Source organism: Mauremys mutica, chromosome 3 (assembly GCF_020497125.1).
Source record: "Mauremys mutica isolate MM-2020 ecotype Southern chromosome 3, ASM2049712v1, whole genome shotgun sequence".
Taxonomy (NCBI): Eukaryota; Metazoa; Chordata; order Testudines; family Geoemydidae; genus Mauremys; species Mauremys mutica.
In genome coordinates this window covers 203,199,645-203,222,453 of record NC_059074.1, presented here as the reverse complement: position 1 = coordinate 203,222,453, position 22,809 = coordinate 203,199,645, and the positions used below count along the sequence as shown (strand labels likewise).

At 38.7% G+C, this 22,809-nt stretch overlaps 1 protein-coding gene and 1 long non-coding RNA gene across 10 annotated transcripts in view; one reads left to right on the top strand and one right to left on the bottom strand.

The window, feature by feature from the left end:
• The window catches only part of MCM8 (minichromosome maintenance 8 homologous recombination repair factor), a 32,349-nt gene extending 9,775 nt beyond the window's left edge, over positions 1-22,574 (top strand). For 6 of the 8 annotated variants that reach the window (XM_045009805.1, XM_045009812.1, XM_045009811.1 and 3 more), the window contains 11 exons: positions 4,304-4,455; positions 5,758-5,956; positions 7,099-7,129; positions 7,484-7,624; positions 13,160-13,301; positions 14,132-14,327; positions 14,580-14,799; positions 16,950-17,159; positions 18,424-18,500; positions 19,081-19,270; positions 20,963-22,574. In XM_045009805.1, coding sequence (XP_044865740.1) covers positions 4,304-4,455; positions 5,758-5,956; positions 7,099-7,129; positions 7,484-7,624; positions 13,160-13,301; positions 14,132-14,327; positions 14,580-14,799; positions 16,950-17,159; positions 18,424-18,500; positions 19,081-19,270; positions 20,963-21,055 — 1,651 coding nt within the window. In that variant the 3' untranslated portion in view covers positions 21,056-22,574. The remainder of the gene's footprint in view (positions 1-4,303; positions 4,456-5,757; positions 5,957-7,098; positions 7,130-7,483; positions 7,625-13,159; positions 13,302-14,131; positions 14,328-14,579; positions 14,800-16,949; positions 17,160-18,423; positions 18,501-19,080; positions 19,271-20,962) is intronic. The other 2 variants (XM_045009809.1, XM_045009813.1) reach the window with 2 other exon arrangements.
• On the bottom strand, positions 4-16,954 carry LOC123366395. 2 transcript variants are annotated; one of them, XR_006578056.1, is made up of 3 exons: positions 15,875-16,954; positions 1,416-1,625; positions 4-332 (listed from the first exon to the last, which is right to left on the bottom strand). It is a non-coding gene; the product is annotated as an uncharacterized LOC123366395 (long non-coding RNA). The 2 variants fall into 2 exon arrangements; XR_006578055.1 differs by having other exon boundaries at positions 1,477-1,625.
• Positions 22,575-22,809: the final 235 nt, after the last annotated feature.

Genomic DNA, 22,809 nt, shown 5'->3' with positions numbered 1-22,809 from the left:
ACATTTATTAAAGCAAATGTGCATTTTTATTCAGATTATCCATTGTGTAAAAAGAAGCATTGATCAAAAGAATATGCTACAAAATAATTGTTTCATCAAAGCACTAGTCCATATTATATATTGTCCCTACTCAGTATAATAGGTTCATTGAAATTCTTCTTATCTCGACTGTGGCTTCATTGTGAACTGTTTCAGGTCATGCTGTGAACATGATCGCATCCATTCTATAAATGTGATCACATCCATTATAAATTACCTTCTGTAATGAATGAGCTGTAAGGAAAACATCACAATGGTTGGCTAGCAGGGCATTGTTGCGGGACACCTGTAAACTGAGAGAGATGAATGAGTTGTATTGAATTTTAGTGTCAAAATCTTGATTTAAAGTTGTATTGAAAAAAACACAAGCTAACCGGAATAGGAATGAAGTACATATACTTAAATTGTTTCCCTGTTTTTCTGCTTTCTACATCTAATCAAGTAAATATGCCTTAAATTGTGAGCTATCTGTGGCAGGGACTGGCTTTGTTGTCTTTTATTTGTACAAGAATAGAAAAAATGGGGCCCTTAGGTATTACTGCAATAGAAATAAATAATACACCTCTACTTCGATAGGTGAAACCGTGTTGTATTGAACTTGCTTTGATCCACCAGAGTGCGCAGCCCCCCCACCTCCCCGGAGCACTGCTTTACCACATCGTATCCAAATTCGTGTTATATCGGGTGGCGTTATATCGAGGTAGCGGTGTATAAATGTCAAGTGTTCCTTCTAGTCTAAACTAATCAAAACTATTTCTGATTTTTTACAATTTGTTTTAGAACGGATGTAAAGTTAAGTAGCATAGTGTTTGGAAAAGCTCTTAGGCCCTATTCCAGCACAGCTGAATTTTATGCATTTGTGGGTTGACTTCAATGGGACTACTCAGAGGGTGAAATCCTGGCCCCATTGAAGTGAATGGGAGTTCCACCATTGACTTCAGAGGGGCCAGGATTTCACTGTGTGTGTGTGTAAAATTAAGCATATGTGTAAGTCTTTGCAGAATTGGTGTCCTAATTTGTTTGCATTGTGGATTTGGGGCTTTTTTGGTACAGTACCTCCATTGTTAGACAACTTCTGTGGTAATCTGACAGGTGGATGTTATCAGGGGGACTAAATAACTTGATATCCCGTGCCTTCCTAATATCAGTATAGTGTCTCAGAAGTAATATTTTATACTTGCTGTAACCCTGCCTTCTTTTAAAATAACATTTTAAAAGAACGTAACCTGTTTATAGTAAACTACAGCAATGTTAAGGGTCTGACTTAGACTGACGAAACAAAAAAAATTGATTATTTTACTATTATAAAAATAGACTGTGAAAATGTCACCTTGTTGCTCAGCAACAGATCTGCTCCCTATGTATAATCAGCCTACCTTTTCACTTTAGTGACTAAAATAAATTCTTCCTTGTTTAGGCTCTCTTCTTATGCTTTACCTCTGCTGTGAAGTTGAAGAGATAGGATCAGACCTGTCAATCACCGGGCAAGGGGCTAGGTCTCTCCTTCAGGAACAAAACACAGCTGACAGTACAGACTGTCTCCTAGTAGTAGTAGCCAGAGGTGGTTCCCAGATCTCCTGCTTTACCTGAAATACAGAGTATAGGAAATGCTTCAAAGGATTCAAATTTGGTTCCAAAATGATCTTTTTGCTTGTCTCAGCTGGTAATCTTTGTGGGCACTTTTTCAGGGCACAGGTAGTTTGCTCCACCTTTTCCAGGAGCTGTTCTCTCTGTTCCAAGCAAGAAAAAGCCTCACATGTAGCTCCTCTGCAGCCTTTGCTCTAGGGATCCATTTTTGCCTGCCTGCTCTGGCTTCCAGCCTCAGCCATACTGCTGAGACTAATAGGTGTGTTTCCTACTAGTATGCAGTGCCTGGGATGCACTACTCATTCACAAGCTAATGTGCTCCATGCCTACCTATGAAAGGAGGCTATCTCCTATGCAGTTGCTGAGCCTGAAAGCTGACCCTAAGGGTATGTCTACACAGCAAATAAAAACCCGCAGCTGGCCTGTGCTGTGGGACTTGGGCTGGGGGGCTGTTTCATTGCTGGGTAGACTTCTGGGCTTGGGTTGGAGCCTGAGCTCTGGGACCTTCCCACCCCTCAGGAAAAGTGCAACTGTGCGGGTGCATCTGCAGAGGTTGATAGCAACTACTGTAAGGCTTAGGGGGTGTTATATGCCCTCATGGTTTACCCAGCCATGCTGTGATAAGGTTTTCCCCTTTGCTGCTGCCCTCTTGAAGGAGTAAGGGGTTGGGAGCAAGTCATATTTAAGACTTATGGATTGGGGGATGGGGAGCAACAGGGAGAGGGATAGTTTCTGTTCTCCCCCAAAAGCTGAAATTTGGGGGAGCTGGCTGCAACAGGGAGAGGGATAGTTTCATGTCATGGTTCCCTCCCCATTGAAATCAACAGTATTAAGGCTTTTGGGTGGTGGGCAGTGGCAGCTAATGGATTATGGTTTGGAGGTGGGCGCTAAGGCTCTGGTAGAGCGTGTCTGAAAATTGTTTGTGGACTTGAGCTGATGTTCACAGGTAGGAGGAGGACCCTGTTTCAGTCTGACTTCAGATGGTTTTGTGGTTCTAGTCAAATACTCTTATACAGCCCTAACCAGTTGCCCAGTTCACAGGCACTTTTTTGTCTTTGCAAAAATCTTTTAAGTCTCCTTCAATCCCATTAAAGGAAATCACTGAGGTAGTAAAGATATCACCCCAGAATAGCATGTCAGAATCACTTCAAAGGAGACCAACACTTATTCCCCCATTTCCACTGCACTCGTACCATCTCCGGTATTACAGCAGAGTGCATGCTCAGAAAAGTTCATGATGTTCCATTGCTTCTGTGCAACAATACCATAACGCAGCTAGAGGCACAAAAGGTGGAATGTCAGTATAGAGAAATGGGACTCTTGAATTTACCCGTCTTGGAGGTTTCGGTCAGAGTCCATATTTTCCAAGCTGACATTCTGTATCCAAATTTTACAGATCTGAGTATTAAAAATTTTAAAACAAGTTATTGTGAGCAGCACAATCTTAATGTCGAGCCCCCCCCACCCCCCAATTCCACTCTTTTTTCATTTACAAACCCTTAGAAAATTAAGTTGTACCATAGCACTGACAGATTCTTAACAGTAGCACCAGGGGGTGCTATTAATATTTCCTGTAAAGAAGGGCTCAGAAGAGAAACCGTTGGCACTCACTTACAAGTGTTACCTATACATCCTAGAGTTCATTTAGCAGGACTAAAATACAACATAGTTAGGCAAAAAGACAATAATTAAAAGAAAACTGTCTAATTTGTTTTAAAATATCACTGTATGTTTTTAGTTTTATTTAGATGGAAGTGTATTTAATTTTGAAGGTTATAAAATTAATATCATCCATGATAGATAAAGACCGGGGGGAAAGAATATTTAAAGGATGGATATATATTTATAAATAAATGTAACGTATTTAAAGGGAAAGAAAATTCACTTAAGCAAGTATAACACTCATATCTATGTTGGAAAGTATAGAAGAGCTACAGTAGCGTACAGTGCAAATTACCATTTATTATTTGTATTTTGGTAGCACCTAGAAGCTGCAGTCAGGAAAAACATCAGGGCTTGTCCACACAAAGCTGTGATGGTAGGAAAACCAACATGGCTGTTCTGTAACCCAAGATTATGCTTGTGACTACTACTGTAAAACTGGCAAAATTCATAAAATTATAACTCTGATTTCTCTCTCTCTGATAATCACCTCCAAAATTCTCCCTTTAGGACTATGATTTATTTGCTTTGTCATGGCTCTAATACAGATTTTTTTGAATGCTTGACCCAGTTGCTGTAAACCCTTTTTTAAGTTAGAGGATGAAAATCAGGCACAATATTAGCATTATCAGCATTTCCCTGCTCACCTCATGCAGACTACTGAAAACTGACAACATTTTTACAGTTTGAATGTACATGTAATTGGACCTTACTGAGTTGTAGAATTGACAGTTTTAATCTAGAGTTCATAAATTTAAGGTTCTTTGGAAATACGCTCTGAAGTGTTTGCAGAAGAAAAACTGAAGTGCTTATTAAGTCTCTGGTCCTGGAAACACTTAAAACTTTTGGAATTTCCTGACTTTCTTTTAACAGCACTATTTCCAGTGCTGTCAATCTGTAGTCTCTCTTCTCATCAAATAAAAAATGATTGATTTGAAGCATAAAGGTGAGGACTTTATATAAGAACTTAAATAGAAACACTGCAGACTGGTCATTGGTATGCTGTGTGTATTAGGGTTCAGGAACTCATGTCGGATGATCAGCGAGAAGCAGGTCGAATTCCTCGCACAATAGAATGTGAGCTGATTCAGGATCTTGTAGACAGTTGTGTCCCAGGAGATATGGTCACGATTACAGGAATTGTTAAGGTGTCAAACACCGAAGAAGGTACAGTACATCTGGTTTGAATTTTTTCTTATCACCTTCTGTATCTTGCACAATGCTAAACAAGCTTACTCTTTGTTCTCTAGTTGTTGATTTTTCTCTCAAAGCCTAAAGTCACTTATTCGTTGCATTTTTTTAGAAATAAGTAAAAGGTATAGGGGAAAGCTGTTGAACAGATAAGGCTCTGTAGTGAAAAAGAGAGAGGACAAAGTACGCCAACTGAGAGGAGAGCCGTGTACACTTTAGCATCCCCTGACCTTACCTGACTCTGGTGTAGTCGGCATTGGGCATGTCTTGTAGCAGCACTCATGCTCTGTTAAGGATGAGGAATTGTATCTCAACTATCAGTACAGGCTTCTCATGTTCTAGAAAGTCAGATGGATAGAAAGATCTTCTGTACAGTAGTAAAGGAAACAAGGTGTTGAGATGGATTCTGTTTTCCAGATTGTTTCTAGAAGAGTCTCATTGAGGTTAGCCATTTGACACTTTTGATCTTTCATTTGAAAGAGGTGGTTATCAAGGTTATTTAAAATAAAAAAAAAATAAAAAAGAAAGAAATATTAAGGGAACTGTTAAGGCTGCACATTCTTTCATGGCTTGCTTCTCTCTGCTTGAAGAAATCTTACAAATGCTCTTAATGGAGAATGTTACAAAGAATTGTCATAATCAGTTTGTGAACCATGTTCCTTTATGACAGATCAGTAATTTTCTGTTAATGATACAGATAGCGTTTAATTTTTAACAACATTTTTCTATCTTTTCTGCTACAAGTCTTGTCTTTTATTTAAAATATAGTATATAGTGTATAGTATAGTAGGTCAGGCTAAAGACACTTAAAATGTAGCCAGTTCAGAGAGACACAATGCTCTCTGTGTTTTCAAGGTTAACATTTTTAATAGAATAAAATTAATCTTGCATTTCATTCAGGCCCTGATCCAGCAAAGCACTTGAGTATGTGCTGAACTTTAAGTAAATTAAACAACATTCCTTTCTGTTTTATAAAGCTCTGAATCTCAGTGTGTCACCTGAAGTTTTTCCTGGCTTTTTATCAGGCTTTGAGGAAGCAGTTGTTCAAAATAGTTTCCACTACATTGTTCAAGGGCTATATCTTCCAGTATTCAGGAACTGTGATCATGGGTTAGCCATTTTAATTTGTTATATGTTATCATTACAAATATGTCCCAAGTTTTAATTGGCACATGGATTTTAATATTTCTGAATTATTTTAATCACTACCTGTGCATAACCCCAATATTTAGATGAAAACATGGCTTCCTATTTTTGACAGTCTTTGTAATCTAACAGGAGCATCTAGAAACAAGAATGACAAATGTATGTTCCTGTTGTACATTGAGGCAAACTCTGTCAGCAACGGTAAAGGACAAAAAGTCATGAATTCTGAAGATGGGACTAATCACCGAGTATGCATGGAGTTTTCACTTAAAGATCTTTATGCTGTTCAAGAGATTCAAGCTGAGGAAAATCTGTTCAAGCTAATTGTCAAGTATGTTGTCTCTTACACCTTTAGCAATTTAGATATAAAAGCACCACAGCTTTTCCCTTCTTGTACTTTCAAGTGTGTGGTTCATTATTTGCTATCTTGCATCTTGATCCCTCCGAAGCAGTCAATTTGGGACAAGTAACCTAACCGAAGTACACCCTTGTGTACTTGTGCCTATGTCCCTCTTTTAGTCCAAGGGTGGGAGGTGAAGTCAATCACATATATTTGTAGTTTTAACTAGTTGTTGAACTTTCATTTGCCCCAGGATATAAATATTGTACTTTAAAAGAACACTGTTCTTAAAATAAATACAAACACATATTCGCTCCTGTGGTATCTTGTTCCTTCTGCCCTCCTTCTCTTTCCCCTATTTTTCAACTGCTACACTTTGTTTTGTTTTCTTTTTAGTTGTCCGAGGCCATTGCCTTGGCAGCTTGCACTGTTCTGTTCTATGCTCTGCCTATTGCCTCTGCAGCACTGGGGGAGGGGATATGAGAGCCAAGCTGAGGGCATGAAACAGACAATGCAGGACCATGTGGTACCATTGGAGGATTCCAGGATGCTGCAGCTAAACCTGTGGAATACAAGACCTCCTTCAAAGTTCAGCACAGTTGAGCAATAGACTTATGATGATTAAAAGTAGTTCTGTTCCAGATATGAGTGGGTGCAGCAACCACGGTGTAACAGGGTGTGTGTGTGTGTGTGTGTGTGTGTGTGTGTGTGTAGATTTAAGTGAAGTACTGCGCTCTTTATAACGAAAAGCATGCTTCGCTGTCCAAAAATTTCAAGAATTTTGATAGAGCATTAAAAAAACCCTGGTTTTGTTGGGAATTAGAAAAGAAAGTGAATTTCAATGGAACTTGTTGCAGTAGAGAAACTAGTTTTGTAATTGAGATGGGACAAATGATCATAGCTCAGTGGTTTAAGCATTGTCCTGCTAAACCCAGGGTTGTGAGTTCAATCCTTGAGGCAGCCATTTAGGGATCTGGGGTAAAAATCTGTCTGGGGATTGGTCCTGCCTTGAGCAGGGGGTTGGACTAGATGACCTCCTGATGTCCCTTCCAACCCTGATATTCTATGATTTAGTGGTAATAAGAGATTTTGTATTAATCACATACTAATGTCAAATGTCTTGGGTTTTTCAGCTCACTTTGTCCTACTATCTATGGCCATGAGGTAAGTAATTTTAGAACTCTGCTTTCATTCTAAATTCAAACTTCATGACAAATTTGCCTCAGTAAACTTCCAAGACCTTTTAAAGGTTGGCAAGGTGGAAAAAATGATATATTTTTTAAAAAGTTTATTTTTGGATAAACAGTTTTTTTCTTTTTCCTGTGTCAAAATACCCATAGAAACCCCGAAACGAGAAATAGGTAGTACATTGGGCAATGGTGGGAGTTCAGTCCCTTGTAAGTTCTTTTCTGCAGGACACAATGTTTTCTTTCTGTGTGTCTGAATTTACTATGAAGCAATTGTTAGTAATGGTAGCTGTTGTCTAATGTTGACTAGCATTTGTATGTATCATTATAGATTGTAAAGGCAGGTTTGGCACTGGCATTGTTTGGAGGATGCCAAAAGTATGTGGATGACAAAAACAGAATTCCAGTGCGAGGAGACCCGCATCTTCTGGTGGTTGGAGATCCTGGATTGGGAAAGAGTCAAATGTTGCAAGTATGGGTTCATTTACTACTATTAAACTTAGCTAATGAAGGGAGAATGGATTTTTTTCCTTTAGCTCTAAACTGGTGGTTCTCAAACTTTTTTTTTCGTGGACCACTTGAAAATTGCTGAGAGTCTCAGCGGACCACTTAATGATCTTTCCAAATGTTGTCTGTACTGTTAGCTCACTATTGTAATGCGCTTTGAATAAAAGCGCTATATATAAAAAAACCCTTAATAATTTAACTTTTTTTGTTCTACAAATAAAAGCACACAACTCATATTTTATTATCAGTAGTCTTACCTTTCTAATGCGATGGATGTGCCTTCTCTCCCCTGCAGCGGCAGCCCCCGAGCTGGGGCTGGGAAGGGTGGGGGGCCTCTCTCCCGCCGCAGCAGCCCCCAATCTGGGGAAAGTTGCCTCTTTCTCTGGCCACTGCAGCCCTGCATGTCCCTAATTCCCTCCAGAGCCTCTTCTTACCCCACTGCCCCCTCCCACCTACTCCCTAATCACCCCAAGGCCACCACCTCACCTTACATGTGCGTCTTCTCCAGGGTCCAGGCACCTAATTAGTGAAGCCACGCCTTTGCCGCCCCACTAATTAGGTGGGTGGCCCTTCATTCTCTTGTGTGCAGCGGCCCATGCACTCACCTCAGAGGGAACTATCCGTGGACCACCTGAATGGAGCTCGCGGACCACTGGTGGTCCACGGACCACAGCTTGAGAACCTCTGCTCTAAACCTTTATGTTTAGTCTTTCACTTACACACAACCATTCGTTCAATGAGAGACTGTCTCTTTGTATATAATTTATAAAGTCTCCCTTTTAAAGTATATAATTTACTATGCCCCACATTTTTGTCCCTAGTTGTGAATTCTGACTAAAATAAACGCTCACATTTTTTTCCGTTTGTCATACTCTCATTTAGACAGTCACAGTTATTAAACATCAGTAGTTATCCAAATAATTGCACAACCCTTCTGTTCTGTGATAAATACAAAATACATCTCTTGGAAGGGTTCTCGTTTTATTTTCATTTGTCACAATGACATCGAGAAGTGCGTAAGTGGTCAGTTGAGTACAGCAGCCAGTATAACTCATGCAAATTGAATATTTGTCACTTCTGTGGCATGCTTTTATGTAATGAATGAGGGCAAGGATGGTCCTGTGGTTGAGACATAGAACTGAGAGTTGGGAACCCTGGATTTTATTCTTGGTTCTGCCTTTGATGTCCTGTGTGAGCTTGGGAAAATCACTTGGAGATTTTCAAAGACACAAACGGCAGTTGGGCACCTAGCTCTCAGTGACCTCCAATGTTGATTGAAAATCTCCATGGACGTAGACTTCTCACAAAGTACGGACCGGGCAACGTGCACATCATGCTGATGAGCTCTGCATGGTCACCTGTGCTGATCAGCTCGCCATGCTGGCCAAACAGGAAATGAAATTCAAAAGTTTGCAGGCCTTTTCATGTCTACCTGGCCGGTGCATCTGAGTTGAGAGTGCTGTCCAGAGCGGTCACAATGGAGAACTCTGGGATAGCTGCCGAAGGCCAATACTGTTGAATGGCATCCACACTACCCAAATTCGACCCGGCATGGCTGATTTCAGCACTAATCCCCTCGTCGGAGGTGGAGTAAAGAAATCGATTTTAAAGAGCCCTTTAAGTCGAAAAAAAGGGCTTCATCGTGTGGACGGGTCCAGGCTTAAATCGAGGTAATGCTGCTAAATTCGACCTAAAATCGTAGTGTAGACCAGGCCTTAGTATGTCTCTGTTTCCACATCTGTAAATGGGGATTATAATACTTAGTTTGCAACAATTATTTTATTGAGTTTGAGAACACCCATGGTAAAAAGGACATTGAGATATTTGGACAGAAGGTCCCAGAGAATGATAAAGTATTATTATTGTTGCAGTTACTTTTTTGAGGAATGGTCATATTCAGAATGCCCAACCTATTATGATAGCAAGGTCATGGGCTATATCTGAGATCTCCTGGTAGATTTACTGACAGTATTTTTGTGTGACACATAGGTCCTAATGACATATTGCTAAGAGGAGTTAGTCTGATTATTGGTACATTCATTTAGAATTCTCATATTTCTAAGGTGCTTGTGCAGATATTTTAAAACGTGCATTATCGAGATCATTTCATGTTTTTCATAACGTCACTGGCAGGAAATTGCATTTAGATGGAAAAACAGTAAATGTAAGTAAGATTTCCAGGAAAAAAGTCATTATTTTCTATGGGACTGATAATATGCACTTAATTTAAAATACTTTCTAAAGTGTATGACCTTGGTTACTATCTGGCATAAATCTTTCATGAAAGAGAAGAATTATGATAGAAAAGCAGAATGAAAGGCAAACAGTGCGTTGACCGAGAAATCCAGAAAACAGGTAGATAATGTGTGAATCTTTAAAATTAGAACATGTGATTGATAGAGGTAGAATTCAAAGAAGGAACTAAAGGAGAGGCAAATATAATGGAATACACGTATCTTTGCTCCACTCTCCCTCTCCTGGTGTCCTTCTCCCTAAAAGCATCTTCTGTTGAGAGCAGTATCTTGTCACATGTACTTTATTCTATGAACAGTATTTGAAAATAACATTCTGATCAGTATGATTCTTATGTGCTCCTTTTCAGACCAAGTAGAGCTGAGTGCTCTCTACAGTAATCTTTAAATATTTCACTTGCCGGCACAAAGCTTTATGTTTAAAATGTAGGGCTGTCAATTAATCGCAGTTAACTCATGCGATTAACTTAAAAAAAAATGAAATGCGATTAATCGCACTGTTAAGCAATAGAGTACCAATTTAAATTTAATAAATATTTTTGTATGTTTTTCTGCATTTTCAAATGTATTGATTTCTATTACAACACAGAATACAAAGTGTTCAGTGCTTTATATTATTTTTATTACAGATATTTGCACTGTAAAAATAAGTCTTTTCAATTCACCTCATGCAAGTACTGTAGTGCAATCTCTTTATCATGAAAGTGCAACTTATAAATGTAGATTTTGTTGTTGTTGTTACATAACTGGACTCAAAAACAAAACAATGTAAAACGTTAGAGCCTACAAGTCCCCTCAGTCCTACTTCTTGTTCAGCCAATCTCTCAGAAAAACAAGTTTGTCTACATTTACAGGAGATGCTGCTGCCTGCTTCTTATTTACAATGTCACCTGAAAGTGAGAGCAGGCATTCACGTGGCACTTTTGTAGCCAGCATTGCAAGATATTTATGTGCCAGATATGCTAAATATTCATATGCCCCTTCATGCATCGGCCACCATTCTAGAGGATATGCTTCCATGCTGATGATGCTTGTTAAAAAATAATGCGTTAATTAAATTTGTGACTGAAGTCCTTAGGGGAGAACTGTATGTCTTTGTCTCTGTTTTACCCGCATTCTGCCATGTATTTCATGTTATAGCAGTCTTGGATGATGACCCAGCACGTTTGTTTTAAGAACACTTTCATAGCAGATTTTTCAAAACGCAAAGAAGAGACCAATGAGAGATTTCTAAAAATAGCTACAGCATTCGACCCAGGGTTTAAGAATCAGAAGTGCCTTCCATAATCCGAGAGGGATGAGGCTTTCAGAAGTCTTAAAAGAGCAACACTCAGATGCAGAAACTACAGTACCCGAACCACCAAAAAAGAAAATCAACCTGCTGGTGGCATCTGACTCAGATGATGAAAATTAACATGCATTGGTCTGTTCTGCTTTGGATTGTTATCAAGCAGAACCTATCATCAGCATGGACGCATGTCCTATGGAATGGTGGTTGAAGATGAAGGGACATATGAATCTTTAGCGCATCTAGCATGCAAATATCTTGCGACGCTGGCTACAACAGTGCCATGCAAACGCCTGTTCTCACTTTCAGGTGACATTGTAAACAAGAAGCGGGCAGCATTATCTTCTGCAAATTTGTAACAAGTTTGTTTGTCTGAGTGATTGGCTGAAGCAGGACTGAGTGGACGTATAGGCTCTAAAGTTTTACATTGTTTTATTTTTTCAATGTAGTTATTTTTTGTACATAATTCTACATGTGTAAGTTCAACTTTAATGATAAAGAGATTACACTACAGTACTTGTATGAGGTGAATTGAAAATACTATTTTTTTGTATTTTACAGTGCAAATATTTGTAATGAAAAATAAATATAAAGTGAGCACTATATGCTTTGTATTCTGTTGTAATTGAAATCAAGATATTTGAAAATTGTAAAAAACATCCAAAAATATTTAAATAAATGGTATTCCATTATTGTTTAACAACGCGATTAAACTCACAATTAATTTTTTTAATCGCTTGACAGCCCTATTAAAAAGTTTTTTAATTAGTTCAATTTCTACTATTGGCAAAGCTGCGATGATAGTTTAGTATACCTAAGCCAAGTTTGTATAAATGGCTTATAAAGAAATATTTAAACTACTTGTTCCTGTTTCACCCTAAGAAGCAGTCCATTTGCACACAATGAACAATTTTTCTCTTTCTTTACTAAATACTTTGATGCCATTCACAAAAAGTTGGCCTGCAGTCATTCTGAGAGATGACAAGATTACACTGCAAGGTTTGTCCAGATCAGAATTTTCATGGTGAAACTCCAGTAAGAGCTGGTGCTAGTGGTACAATAGTCAATATTTTTCTCTTAGCGTCAGTGCTGAACAAATGTTGTTCTGGCATAACCTTCAGGAGCATTTTACAGATTTGTGCTTCTTTTGAATAAAACAGGTGCTGGTCGCTTGCCACTAAAGATTCTTTGGAAAAGAGCAGTGATGCTAACTGGAGTGCACTAGCCAAATTTAACTGGAGCTATTGCATTCTGTTTGCCTTCCCACATAAAAATGAAACTTAGAGAAATTTTATGCTGTATCTTTTGCACTTTTCTCATAAGCCAGTATCTTAACTATTAGAGACTATGAGGAGACCTTGTTTGGGGGACAGATAATCCCACATCCCACTCTTACTTCTGGGAGCACTACTTACAGCTTCCTCCAAAACATCTGGTGCTGGCCACTATCAGAGACTGGGTACTAGGCCAGACGGACCTCCAGTCTGGCAATTGTTATGTGATGTGGGTGCATTTCAGTGATGAAGAATGCTGTATTTGGGTGGGTTTTTTTTAATATCTCTGCTTAAGTCTGTACTGCTTTGTTTTTGAAAAATAATATCAATATAAGATTCTGTTTAATATAGGTGATCTAATTAACCCTTACAGCGCCTTAATCTAGTATATCCAAATCCATGTCATGTAACATAGTCTCAGGGTTTACAATAACATAGCAGATAGTACTTTGACCCCAAGCATGCAACCAAAAATGATTCCCACCTTCTGCAGTTCTGGATGTATATTTCTAGGGGTACTCAGTTAATAACCATTATACTATTGACTCATGTTAAATTGAAAATAGTAAAAAAGGTCAAACACATTAACGTTTTCCCATTTGTGGTATTTTTCTAGTATGAGTAAGTTACAATTCCACATAATATGGTTCTGTAACTTTTTAAAAATTTGTGATTGTTTTCCACAGGCAGTGTGCAATATTGCCCCTCGCGGTGTGTACGTTTGTGGCAATACCAGCACCACCTCTGGCTTGACTGTGACTCTGTCTAGAGATAGTACCTCTGGGGATTTTGCTTTGGAAGCTGGTGCGTTGGTACTTGGAGATCAAGGTAACACACTAAACTGCAATTAAATTGAATGGACAAATGTTTTTAGCTAAACATTTTGTTCAGGTTTTCCCTCAAACTGGGGGATAGCACTGGGATATTGAGTCTAGGATTAACATATGTATGATGCTACTACTAACTACAGATCTGAGGCTAACTTTCTTTTTTAAATAAGATTTTATGCTTAAAAATAAAGTTAAGAAATATTTGCAAATGTTCAAAATGTGATTCCGCATTCTCTGCTCGTCTCCTCCAGCTTGGCTTCCTCTTGGTGGGTCTTGAAAGCCCTGATAGACTCCACTGGTCTTTGTGGTCCCCGTTAGTGAGGCTTGGGTGACACACTCAGCTGAGATTGGGTGCCTAAAGTTAGGCTTCTAAGATTTGCAGAAAGTCTTTATTTAGGTACTTAAGTGGCCAGATTTTCAAAATTTAAATGGGAACTACTGGGTGCTTAGCACTTTTGAAAGAGAGGTTCCTTAGTTAGGCACTTTTTTTTTTTTAAACGAATCTTGGTTCCAACTTTTTTTTAATTGAAAGCTTAGATTCTGGAGTGCAAGTTGGCAGTCATCAGAAAATAGTGCACTGCCCAGACAGCTGTTGTGAGCCAGACCAGTTGGATCCCTGCCTCTAATACGTGCCCCTCCAGACTTACAAATCCACCAGTAGAGTCCCAGGGGCAGCATGGAAAGGAAGCAAGCCATGCTGACAGGGCTGAGGGAAACATTGCAATGAGTGGACTTTGGATCAGGCTCAAGGTACATACTGGATCAATATTTGGCCAATGACCTGTGTGTTTTCTGATACCTTTTATTCTGTGTTAATTATGTTTCCAGGTATTTGTGGAATAGATGAATTCGATAAGATGGGAAGCCAACACCAAGCTTTGCTGGAAGCCATGGAACAGCAAAGTATCAGCCTTGCTAAGGCTGGCATTGTTTGCAGCTTGCCAGCTAGGACATCTATCATTGCTGCAGCAAATCCAGTTGGGGGACATTATAACAAAGCCAAAACGGTCTCTGAGAATTTAAAGTAAGCACTTTTTGAAATGTTAATTATTGTAGCTTGCAAGAGGAAGTGGCTTTTTTTTTTGGTCAGTTTGTGAATAATGGCACTTTAGTTTCCTGGAGGATGAAAGTAGATTTTTATTAGAATATTGCTTTGATTTCAGCTCTCAACACAGATTTATTTCTTGAGTTGTACTTGTGAAGCAGGGTAATAGGTAAAGTTGCTATAGAGTTCCATTGTGTCTGTTTTTATAAGCAATGTATTATTTTTGTCTAGAATGGGGAGTGCCTTATTGTCCAGGTTTGACTTGGTATTTATCCTGCTGGACACTCCGAACGAAGATCACGACCATTTGCTTTCTGAGCATGTGATGGCAATGAGAGCTGGAAAACAAGCAGTACACAGCAGCGCTGTAGTGACTCGCACCAACACACAGGATTCAAACACCTCCATTCTTGAAGCAGTCTCAGATAAACCATTATCAGAAAAATTAAAGGTAGAATTTTCTCCTCTGATTTTGTTTTGCATCTCCCCACCCTGTCTCTCCCACTGGAACCAGTGCAGGCTGCCCGCTGGTGTTGAATCTCAGCAGTTTCCCCTTCCACTTTCCATGTGGGAAACCAACCCCAAACTTAAAGAGCCATGGGATGTCTATAGGAAGTCCCTATGCGCCACAGGTCCTGCCAATTGCCTGCAGTAGCAGCTCTTGCAGGGTGGATGATGGTAAACTGGGGCAAACTTAATCCCACAGAACCATCTTCATACTGTCCCACCCTAGTGAGGCTCAGATTTTGCTCAATTTTTCAACTTTACATTTTTTTTTGCTGTCAGGGATGGTGGTTCCTTCCTTCATCTACCAATGCTACTTTGTGGATTTCCTCACCCCTTCCTCCTCCGGTTTCTCCTTCCAGTTTCCATTCCTTCTGTTTTTCTCTTTTCCTCCTCCGCCTCTCTACTCCCTATCCTGTTCCTACATTCTCCTCCCCCATTTCAACCCTGGTTTCTCTCCTAAATGAAAACAAGTGTTATCCTGTCCTCACTTGTCCCACCTGCCTCCTTGTTTGGTTCTTCCATGGTGTGTCTCTGTCTTTAGCCCTGATCCTGCAATGAACTCCGTGTGGGTGGGTACCTGTTGATGTCTGTGGGGCTCTGTGACCAGATTCCCTGGGGAGCCAGCTGAAGTCACTCAATTAGGGTGAACTGCAAAGAATGGGGCAGACAGTCCCCAAAGCTGGTGAATATTCCAATACTTAGATTTACCAAGCCAGCACAAAACAGATTATTTATTACCTCACTGGTTACTCAGAAGTCAACAACACAGTTCCCTTGAAGTAACCCAGCCTCAGGCCTCCACCTAGACACCTAAGTCAGATATGATGAGGATTAATGAATATCTTATTCACTATATAAAAAAGTTTTACCAATCCCAAAGAATAGGACACATTACCTCCCAGGTTAATGAATACTCCAGATCTTATCCAAATACATGCTTACAGCCAATTCTTATTAACTAAACTAAAATTTATTAAAAAAGAAGAGAGAGAGTATGGTTAAAAGATCAATATACATACAGATATGAGTTCAGTTCTTGAGGTTCAGATTCATAGCAGAGATGGTGAGCTTTGAAGTTGCAAAGAATTCCTTTAGAATTTAGTCCATAGGTTATAGTCCATTGTCCAATATCTTATTCAGGGTGTTCCAGTTTAGGACTGGGATCTCAATCTTTATGGCTTAGACTTCCCCTGCATGAAACCTCAAGCAGATCTGAAATAAAAAGGATTGGGACCCAAAGGTATTTTATACAATTCCAGGCTTTCTTTGACAGGTTGGAGTCCTTAGCTGAACAATAGGCACTCATGTGAATTTTGAAGTGGACTCACTTCCTATGCGTAGCTGGTAATTATCCTAACAGATTAACGTTCCACCATTCGCAGATGATTTGCCATACACTTCAAAGAGAGAGAGATGAATACAGCGATATTCTATGTTTAGAGTTAATTTAAATGTTAAGATGTTCTTTTGATCTCTGAATTAACAGACTACAGCATAGACAGGGACTGTTTGATTACATTGTTGACCACTCCCAATAAATATGTAAATACACAAAAACAAAAACATTATTTTTAAGGGTTGAATATGAGTCATTTATTCTGCAGGATGCTTAACCCTTTCTGGTCATGCGTGTCATGCTCCATATGGGCACAGAAGTCCATTGCGTGGGATTAATTGCAGGATCAGAACTCTTCAGGGGCCATGTCTTATTATATGTTTATACAACAACAAGAAAAATAGAGCTCGTTCTCATGATTTTTTTTTTGCCATAAAATTATATCTGCCAGATTCTAATCTTAAACCACACCCATGATTTGATTCAGTACAGTCACCTTTTCAGTATCATTCTCGTTCATTGTGAAGAGTCTTTTTGAAAGAGAACTCTTGATATTGCCCAGTTGCATTTGGCGCTTTCATTTTTCCTTCACTGCAGACTAGAGGTTTGTGCTGTCCGGAAGAGACCAAACTAATATAATGAGAACTGAGAATTGAGTTCATAGAAGAAAGACCAGTGTATAAAACCTACTGAATACTGTAATCCTGTTGTAATTTAGAGTCCATGAACATGAGAGATGTGTTTTGTAATTGGCTTAGGTCGTGCCTGGAGAAAATTTTGATGCCATTCCACACCAGCTATTGAGGAAGTATGTTGGATATGCTCGGCAGTATGTCCACCCAAAGTTATCTCCAGAAGCTGCTCAGGTCCTCCAGGAATTCTATCTTGAGCTCCGGAAACAGAACCAAGGGGTGGACAGCACACCTATCACCACAAGGCAATTGGAGTCACTGATTCGGCTTACAGAGGTACACTTCCAGCTGTAATCCTTTTTGCTTCTGGCACCCTAAGTATTATTTTAATATAGCTATTAACACTCCCAGGAGTTGCCAGCAATTGACTTGTGGCTCCCAGCCTGCTTCTATTCCCTGTTTTCTGCCAATCAGTATTGCTGTAGATCCCTGTAACCACTCCTTCACAGCACAAGGAGTGCCTAGTCCTTGCACTGATTCTTCCAGCTTCTCTTCTGAAATATCTGGATTCCAGGGTGCATTAGAGGAAACCAGGGGCAAGAGGCTGAATGTGAGGTTATAATATGAAACGTTGGGAGCCTTTGTTTTAGGTCTACGCTGTCAGGCAAGGCCAATGGAGGCAATAAGGTACACCCAGACAAAGAACCTTAATTTTTTTCACCCTTTATGCCATTCTGAAAGGGCTAAGTGGAAGACAGACATTTCAGCTTATTTGTTCCTAAAATCCATTAGTCTGTGCCTCATTGCCTAATACGCCACAGCTCCAGCAGGGTGAGTAAATTAAAGCAACTTTTCCATCCCAAACTGTGTCTAAGCCCATTGTAAAAGTAAAGGCAAATTGGGATGCTAGACGGGTATCCTGGTTCTTGCTTATGGACCAAAATAACATTAAACCAAATAACTGTTAAACTCGTAAGACTAAATCTTGGTGACTCTTTAAATGGCTGGTCGCAAGAGGTGCATAAAACCCGAAGAGCTGTATAGGGAGCTGTGGAGGGCTTCCCCAGCCTTTCCATCACAGAAAAATCTACCAGGCTGGGAACTTGCCCATCCTTCCCTAGATCCTATTCTCCTTTTCTCCCCCTGCTGTATCTGCCGGCAGGGAGAGGAGCAGGATTCAGGGATACCCACCTGGCTTTTCAGAAGAATCTTCTTTGACAATATAGAGAGGGACCTGTGTCTGCTCCTCCCAGGCCTTATTGCTATTGCCACATATTTTAATGCTGTGTCCTAATAGCATTAGTCGTGCTTTGTTGTTGTGCAGCAAATGCAGTATTAAAAATCAAATCAGCAATTCCCAGACCACAACCCACTAACATAGTTTTGAAGGTTGGAGTACTGCTACTTATTGATAGGGCTTTATCCTGCAATTATTAGTCAGAAATTCCATTGAAGAATGTGGCTATGTTTGTGAGTCCTGCAGGATCAGGTCCCAAGTATGTCCTTAGAGCTTGACACAACCATTGTGACTAAATGATGTAGACTAAGCCTGGCTACCACATAACTTCAGCTTAATTGTTAAATATGGTTTTTGTTTAAGGCACGATCAAGACTGGAATTAAGGGAAAAATCAACCAAAGAAGATGCCAAGGATGTAATTGAAATAATGAAATACAGGTGATGTACAGTGTTAAATTCAGAACAAATAGTGGTATTAATTAAAAAAAAAATACTATTTTTCTTCTTTTCATACAACTAAGAGAATGGTTCAGACCATTGATATTTATATACAAACGCTATTGCCAAACTATCTATCTTTGGGTTTGGCTGAATAGGGTAGCAATGTAGTAATGTACAACCCTACCTTTTATGTTAATTTTATCATGTGGATCTTGACCACTATGATTATACACAACTCAAAGAATACGATCACACTGTAGTGTAGGGAAGATTTAGTCCTTTTTGCCTTTTAGAAAAGATACGCCTCTAAATGTCTTTCCATTTACTCAGAGGCTGAATTCTTGCTGTGAACTGATTAAGGCCAAAGGTGGTTCAGACAGACCCCTAGTGAAAGCCTCCAAACTGCTAGCTTTATTCTTAGTGGGAGGAGTTGGACAATTTGGGAGCTCCTTTGGAGACCTGAGACTTCAATGATTCATTCTTATATTTCAGACAGATAGCAAGACCCTGCCCAACCAATCCATTCATTTCTACCTTTACCTTCTGTTGATTCTCATTTGGTTGTGTTTTTTTTTAGCATGCTAGGAACTTACTCTGATGAGTTTGGGAAACTGGACTTTGAGCGTTCACAGCATGGTTCTGGGATGAGCAATAGGTCACAAGCAAAGAGATTTGTTTCTGCACTCAACAATATTGCAGAAAGAACCTACAACAATCTCTTTGCATTTCAACAGCTTCGGCAGATTGCAAAGGAGCTACAAATAAAAGTAAGTTGGAAAATCCAGATTCTCTTGAAAAACAGTTTAGGAGTCATTAAAATTATCAGCTGAAAAATTAAATGAAGAAATTAAAATCAGAAACAGCAGCCATATCTCTCCATTAAACAGGGATGAGCAAAACATAATGCTGCTGTTCTGAGCTCTGTCGTGGAGACATTTCCATTGTAAACTTTCGAATGTCGCTAGCCTTGCTAACTACATCTTGCATCAACAAGCACTAACTTTGCTGCTATTATTAACGTTTGTCTCTGCCTTTTTTCTGCCAAGGACAAGTTGGTCCCAGAATGTTTTGCTTCCTCTGGCTCCAGGACTATTTTTTGGTCTGTTTATATAGAGCCAAGCACAGTGAGGTCCATGACTGGGACCCCAGGGCACTATGATAATGCAAATAATTTTTATTAATAATAATCCTTATGATCATTCCAATGTATGCTCCAAAAGTTGTGCCTGCCATATTGAAAATGTTCTTGTGTTTCTGTTCTGGTCTTCCTTCTGATGTCTGTAGGTTTTCATTCCTGTTCCAAACTTTCCTAATGTGAAAGTGTTGCTAATCAGACGGGAAGCATATCAAAAACACGTACGGCAGCAAGTACAACATATCCTGTGATCTTCAACTCACCTTATACACATTTGATTTTCTCTAAGTGAAAATAATTGTCAGCTAATTCTGCGTTTCACTTCATGGTGGAATACCTGAAACATCCAGTGAAAAGTGATCTTTTAAATATTTTCAAAAAGATTTCAGTGCTTGTGAAAAGTGCTGGAAACTGAATTTCTCTATCCATAGAACTGTTATAATGTGGGCAGTGATATTATTTTTCAGATAGCCCTCCTCTAGGGATGAAATAGTAGTATCAATCTCCAAGCCCTCTCTGTTGAGGATGGTAATCAGGTTAAACGTTGTGGATACCTGTCCAATTGTGATTACCAACTCCTTTTACATAGGCCATCAGTCAGTCATTTGGTGACTATTTCCACTCCAAACCAGTATCCTAGGGGTGAAAGGCTCAGAATCCTTTTTCAAAACTCACAAACATGTTACCATTCCTCATTTTATCTTTTTGTGAAACTAAAAAAAAAAATTACAATTTACTGTTTTCACTGCATGTGTAAAATGTTTTGCCACACTCTCAATTCCACCTCTTTTCATAGCATAAAGACCTACGGTGAAATCCTGACACCACTCAGTCAATGGGAGTTTTGCCGTTGATTTCAGAAAGGCTGGGATTTCTCCCTAGAGATTTGTGTTTGTTCATTTGGCAAAAGATTTTCATGCCTTTTTTTTTTTTTTTTTTTAAACCCACACTATCTCCCCCTTTGAAACACTCATTCTTCCGGAAAACTCCCTCAGCAGATGAAATGTCATGAAACTTTGATTTAGGTATATTTCACTAATTTTCCATGTGGCAAAAACAGGAGCATTTTTTATGTTGATGTTTATAAACTACATTTTTTTTAGTGAGGTGAAATAAAGCAAGGAAAGATACAGTCAACTTTTACTTAGCCTTCAAGTGATCCAAAAGTTTGTGGCGGAAGTTAAACCCTTCACACTAATTTCCTTTCTGTGATTCATTTTAAAATGTTTAAAAGAATTGCAACATACCTTGCTTTACATCAGACATAATACATATTGTTTCTCACACTGAATAAACATATTTTCACTCTTTATTTTTCTTCCAGGTATCTGATTTTGAAAGCTTTGTTGGCTCTCTAAATGACCAGGGTTATCTTTTGAAAAAAGGTCCAAGAGTTTATCAGCTTCAAACTATGTGAAAGAACCACCACAATGGAAGCAAATGTTCTTGAGGCACAGTAATCATATCTGAAATGGAATAACTGGTGGACATGGTGCCACAGGAGTCCATTACCCTATAACCTGCAGTCTACTAAGGATATTCCTAAATGTTATAGATGTCCGAAGCTTCTATTAGCTGAGACATGACACTCCCAGAAGAACTGCCCTTTTAAAAGCAATACTTTCAGGAATGAGTGACACTACCATATTTACTTCCAGAAGTGTTATCAGAGAAGATGATATTTTGTGCTGCCATTTGGAGGTACTGTAGTTCAAATAAGAGTTATTTGAGATGAGGATCTCCATCATCAAAGATAATAGCACGAGGAGAATGTGTATTTACATTCATCCTATCAAAGGACAATCACAGATTTTACTTCTAGCTCAAATAACTCATGATGCCTGAATAAATGAATAGAAATGTTACAGAAAGTATTTTCTCAAACAGAAACGGTAATATTGAAAAGATTTGAGAGGAACCCAGATTTTAGCAGTGTAATTAAATCAATTAAATAGCTTCAGCACTATTTTGAAATGTTTTCAAGAAATTGATAGTTTTCATGCTGAGGCTCCATGCAATGTATAGTTTTAAGGAACATGGTATTTAATTGAAAGAAATTAATTTGTTTATTTGAAGTTTCACTTTTGCAGCTTACTATTTAATGAGCTGTATACAGTACTTGAGCTTTTATTTAAAATGTTAATCTGAAAAAATCAAACTCTAGTTGTATATATTAAATATTATAGAAGTGAAATAGAATGTGTTTATATACATCATTTAAAATCTATTAACTTGTTGGTTGAATCCCAAATTTGTCTTTAAATGACATTAAATACTTAATAGCATGGAAATCTAAAGCAATTTTGTCATAAATATAATGTACATTTTGTGTATTAATTTATATTATTCCTGATGTATGTTAAACTGACTTAAATAAGGACATCCAACAAAAGTGAGGCAGTGTGTATATATAAGATCTGCTGCTTTGATGCCTGGTAATCCAGTTTTTTCCTAAAGTAATTCTCCCCATAATACAAATGAAAGATGGGGAACATGTCTGAAATGTTATATATTGAGGTCACTACAAAGATGATGATTTTATCTGAAAGGTAATATGAAGGCTTTCTGTTTTAAGACTTTGTTTCTGATCTTTTCCATCTTTGTTTCTGTTCTGAGGCAGATTATTACTTATTTAAGAGGAAGCATTGGTTTTTAAACAAATTCAATAAACTTTCCTCAATTTATGTTTAAAGAAGAGTCCTGTTCCTCTGAAGTTTTGTGCCTTGAGATGAAATCCCAGAGTGTGAAAGAGAGATTTAGGATCCCCTCACGCTAACAGTTTAAAGCCCCAATCCTGCAAAGGGATCCAACCAAGCAGTTCCTTTACTAACATGGGAAATCAATAGAATTATTTGTAGGTGTAAGGATCTATCCATTAGGAACCCTTCTTAGGATCATGACCTAACAGCAAAAAGGCAAATGAGGGGTAATTTCAGTTATAGCTCTTCATTTAAAAAAAACAAAACACCAACTACGTGTTTGTATGACATTTTATTTGCTTGAATCTAAAACTGGAAATCCTGATTGTTCTGATTTCTGTTGTGTATGACAATTCCCTAGTGCTAAAGAATCCTTGTGCAGTATATTTCTGCATTGACTACCTAGGTCAAGATTTGACTGAAGACATATTTGATCTTCAGTTATCAAATCCCTTAATATTTTCTAGGTCTA